The sequence below is a fragment of the Emiliania huxleyi genome, assembly GCF_000372725.1.
Source record: "Emiliania huxleyi CCMP1516 chromosome Unknown EMIHUscaffold_15, whole genome shotgun sequence".
NCBI lineage: Eukaryota > Haptophyta > Isochrysidales > Noelaerhabdaceae > Emiliania > Emiliania huxleyi.
This window is the reverse complement of record NW_005201092.1, coordinates 1,153,372-1,156,973: the sequence shown is the minus strand read 5'-3', so window position 1 is coordinate 1,156,973 and position 3,602 is coordinate 1,153,372. Positions and strand designations below refer to the sequence as shown.

General features: G+C 61.9%; 3 protein-coding genes across 3 annotated transcripts in view; 1 reads left to right on the top strand and 2 right to left on the bottom strand.

The window, feature by feature from the left end:
• The window catches only part of EMIHUDRAFT_202156 (hypothetical protein), a gene marked incomplete at both ends in the record, with an annotated part of 1,192 nt that extends 948 nt beyond the window's left edge, over window positions 1-244 (top strand). Inside the window, one exon of the mRNA XM_005786754.1 lies at window positions 152-244. Within this exon, the coding sequence (XP_005786811.1) occupies window positions 152-244 (93 nt within the window). The remainder of the gene's footprint in view (window positions 1-151) is intronic.
• Window positions 245-675: 431 nt separating this feature from the next.
• On the bottom strand, window positions 676-1,537 carry EMIHUDRAFT_202155 (hypothetical protein; the record flags this gene model as incomplete). The annotated part of the gene is made up of 3 exons (XM_005786753.1): window positions 676-843; window positions 913-1,137; window positions 1,208-1,537. 3 exons carry the CDS (start codon window positions 1,535-1,537, stop codon window positions 676-678), a joined length of 723 nt encoding a protein of 240 aa, XP_005786810.1.
• A 1,516-nt stretch (window positions 1,538-3,053) lies between these two features.
• EMIHUDRAFT_449354 (hypothetical protein) overlaps window positions 3,054-3,602 on the bottom strand; it is a gene marked incomplete at both ends in the record, with an annotated part of 13,219 nt that continues 12,670 nt past the window's right edge. Inside the window, 2 exons of the mRNA XM_005786752.1 lie at window positions 3,054-3,132; window positions 3,221-3,324. Coding sequence (XP_005786809.1) covers window positions 3,054-3,132; window positions 3,221-3,324 — 183 coding nt within the window. The remainder of the gene's footprint in view (window positions 3,133-3,220; window positions 3,325-3,602) is intronic.

Sequence of the window (3,602 nt, the reverse complement as noted above, 5' to 3'; positions counted from 1 at the left end):
GGGCGCCATCCCCCACCACGGGTGGGTCTCGTCGGTCGCGTGGTGCGGCGTGCGAGAACACCTCCTCGTCAGCGGCTGCCACGACGGCGGAGTGCGGCTCTGGGACACGCGCTCACCCCGAGTGGCGCTGCACTCGCTGCCGCGGCACAAGGGCAAGGCGCTCTGCGTCGCGTGGGACGGCGCCGACGCGGTCGTCTCGGGCGGCACCGACGGGCAGCTCCGCATCTCGACGCTGGCCGCCTGAGCCAGGGCTGGAGGGAGCGGGCGTGTCGTCCACTCCCGCCGCGAGCGCACAGTGGCACACACGTGACGCATAACTCGCCGACGTGCGAGCTGTGCCGAGACGTGACGGCTGACGCGTCGAGCGGTAGCGGTAGAGGAAAGGAGAGTCGCAAACGCTTTCAATCATACTCTACCGCTGCATACACAACACCGGCCGCGCCGCCGCCCCCCGCGCGAGGGCCGAGGCGCCAGGCCCTGCGCGGACCCGGACACCTCCGCCCTCTGGCCGCCGCTCAAAGCGCTCTCTCTGCTCGTGAGCTGTCGGCGGAGACGCAACAGCTTCACGAATCAGACGCAAAAGGGCCAGCGAGAGAGAGATTAGAATGTAGAGCCCCTCGGCGATCGCAGCGATCTCGAAACGCCCTAGCTGCGCCTCTGACTTAGTTAGGAGGACTAGTCGTCGTCGCGAGCTCGTTTTTTTCCCGTCACGGAGCTCACAAGATTCGACGAAAGCGAATTCATCGTGTCCTCGGCCGAGCCGACCAGATTTGTCGAGAACAATGCCTTCGCTGCGTCTCTGGCCTCGTCGAAGGCCATCTCGATTTGCGGCGATAGCTTTGCCTAGGACCGGGTGAAATTCAGGGTTAGCTTTGCCCAGGTACCCAGGCGTCACCTGCGATCCGCGCGCACCAAGGCGTCATCTGCGATCGCTTTTGCCTTGTTTAGAAGAGAAGTGTTGATCTCCTCGGTCTGGCTCGACATGGCGTCTTTGAGTGCCGACTTTGCCTGGGACATCGCGGCCGTGCTCAACGAGGAAAACAGCCCGCCACCCTCGTCACGCGACGAGGATCCGCCCGAGCCATCCATCGCCTCATTCGCTTTCTCGAGGAGCGATGACGAGAGAGACTCCATAGCCTGTGGGGGAGAGCGTATGGTGAGCAAGTGTGCTAGCGGGGATGAGAACGACCTTCTCCGCGGGGACAACCTTCTCCGCGTGTCCAACGAGCTTGGCACCGAGCTCTTGCTTCGCGTTGTCTCGCGCACCGTTGAAGGCCTCATCAATTTGAGGCGAGAGAGATTCCATCACATTTTCTGCCGCGCCTGAACGGACGAGGAAAATGTGGCACGCGGACGGCTGAGAGAATGCGGCGCGGGACCGAGGCTTGAGGGTGCCTGCAGCCTTGCCGAGGAGCGATTTTGTGACCGAGCCGGTGAGGCTGGACATGGCATCACTTGCACCCTCTGTCAGAGTCGTCTGCAGCTTCTCAGTCGCCTCCTCGACGAGGCCAGACCCTAGCTTCTTGAGGAAGTCCATTGGGTAAGCGTCAATGGGGCAGAGGTTGATGGACGCACGCCCGCGCGCACGTCGCGTATCAGTTTACCGATGTCTTTTTTTAAAATGAACTCGGACGCGGTCAAACGGGGTACACCAAAAGGCACGGGCCCTCGGCGGGCCACGGTGGTGCCACAGCCAGAGGCTAGACGTTGTAGCAATAGATGGAACAGTCGGGGAGACAGCCGTGCTCCCAACACGGTGCGCAGGTGCCATCCCTCTTGTCCTGGCACTGCCAGCAAGGTGGGTTCGTGAACGAGGGGTGGCCGCCACCGCAGAGAGCGGCATTCCCGGTGTTCGCGCAACACCCAGCGGCGCATTCGTCGTTGTCAAACCGGCAGCCAGCCGAATTGGGCGGCGGTGGCGGTGGCGGCGGGGACGGCGGCTGCCCGGTGTAGCAGAAGATAGAACAGTCGGGCAGACAGCCGTGCTCCCAACACGGTGCGCAGGCGCCGTCCCTGTCATACTGGCACTCCCAGCACGGTGGGTTGTCAAAGGAGGGGTTCTTCCCACCGCAAAGGGCGGCGTCGCCAGTGCTGGCACAGCACCCGGCGGCGCACTCTTCATTCTCCCAAGCGTGCCGTCATCTCCTGTCTTGCGTAAGGTAAGGCGGCAAGGTAAACTTCTCCACACACACGAGGGGTGGTGGGGCAAGGGGGGGGCGACCCTCGCGTCTCCACGTCTATAACGACAGGAGCCCCGCGGCATTCAAAGTACAAGCCCCAGTGCGCGTGGGTGAGCGGTGTGTGTGTGTGTGTGTGTGTGTGTGTGTGTGTGTGTGTGTGTGTGTGTGTGTGTGTGTGTGTGTGTGTGTGTGTGTGTGTGTGTGTGTGTGTGTGTGTGTGTGTGTGTGTGTGTGTGTGTGTGTGTGTGTGTGTGTGTGTGTGTGTGTGTGTGCGTGTGTGTGTGTGTGTGTGTGTGTGTGTGTGTGCGTGTGGGGGGGGGGGGTCACGTCACTGCGTCCACGAGGCTGCTCCGAACCACCACCTCGTGTGTGTGGAGAAGAGTTTACCTTACCTTACCTTACCTTACCTGCTCTCCGCACTCACTAAAGCTCCGAGCTCCGACGCTCCTCAGCCATCACGCTGCCACTTCGCTGCAGGCTGCACCGCGTGCCGGACAGCTTCCACAGATCACACCTCAAAACGGTTGCGGATTTTGCCCTTTGACGTCCTTTCGTCTTTGGTTACCGGCTCATCTAGTTCTACAACTGTGCGTACGCTGTACCCCGCCTGCATCGCTGTATGCCCGCTACCTAGCTTACCTTAGTATATAAGCAACCGACGTAAACATGAAACCAACAGAAACCGAGAGCACCGCTGTACTGCGGGTAGCTACAGCACCGTACGACAGCTCACGACTGTGCATGCCGAAGTAGGTCACGTACAGACGAGCAAATGGAGCAGCTGGTTCCCCGACTCAAGCGCCAAGCCCTGCCGGGGTGCCCCACAAACCTTGCCCATCCGTCGCGGCATCGGGAGCTTGCGCGACCCGCCTCTCAGCCCCAATCCAGCGAGGAGAGCGCGTATGCGAGGGCGACCGCAGCGAGGACGGAGGAGTACAGGATGAGCCCGTGCCTACCCGTAGTGAGCACGGAGGGTAAACAAGCGGGGGCGCCCGGGGCAGGAAACACTACTGCGCCGGCGCATGTCGAGGTCGACAAACGAGCGCTGAAAGATGAGCGCCCGGTGCACCACGCCCGGCAGCCGCAGCGCAGCGAGGGCGCCAACCGGCAGCAGGACCGCGGCGGCGAGGGCATAATCACGCGCCTGAGGCGCCAGGTATATAAATATACACAGGTGGCCTTGCTGGGCGAGGCGGAGCAGCCGCGGGAGGGCGTGTCTTATGAAGTGTGTAGGAAGTGTCCGCGGGAGGGCGTGTCTTATGAAGTGTGTAGGAAGTGTCCGCGGGAGGGCGTGTCTTATGAAGTGTGTAGGAAGTGTCCGCGGGAGGGCGTGTCTTATGAAGTGTGTAGGAAGTGTCCGCGGGAGGGCGTGTCTTATGAAGTGTGTAGGAAGTGTCCGCGGGAGGGCGTGTCTTATGAAGT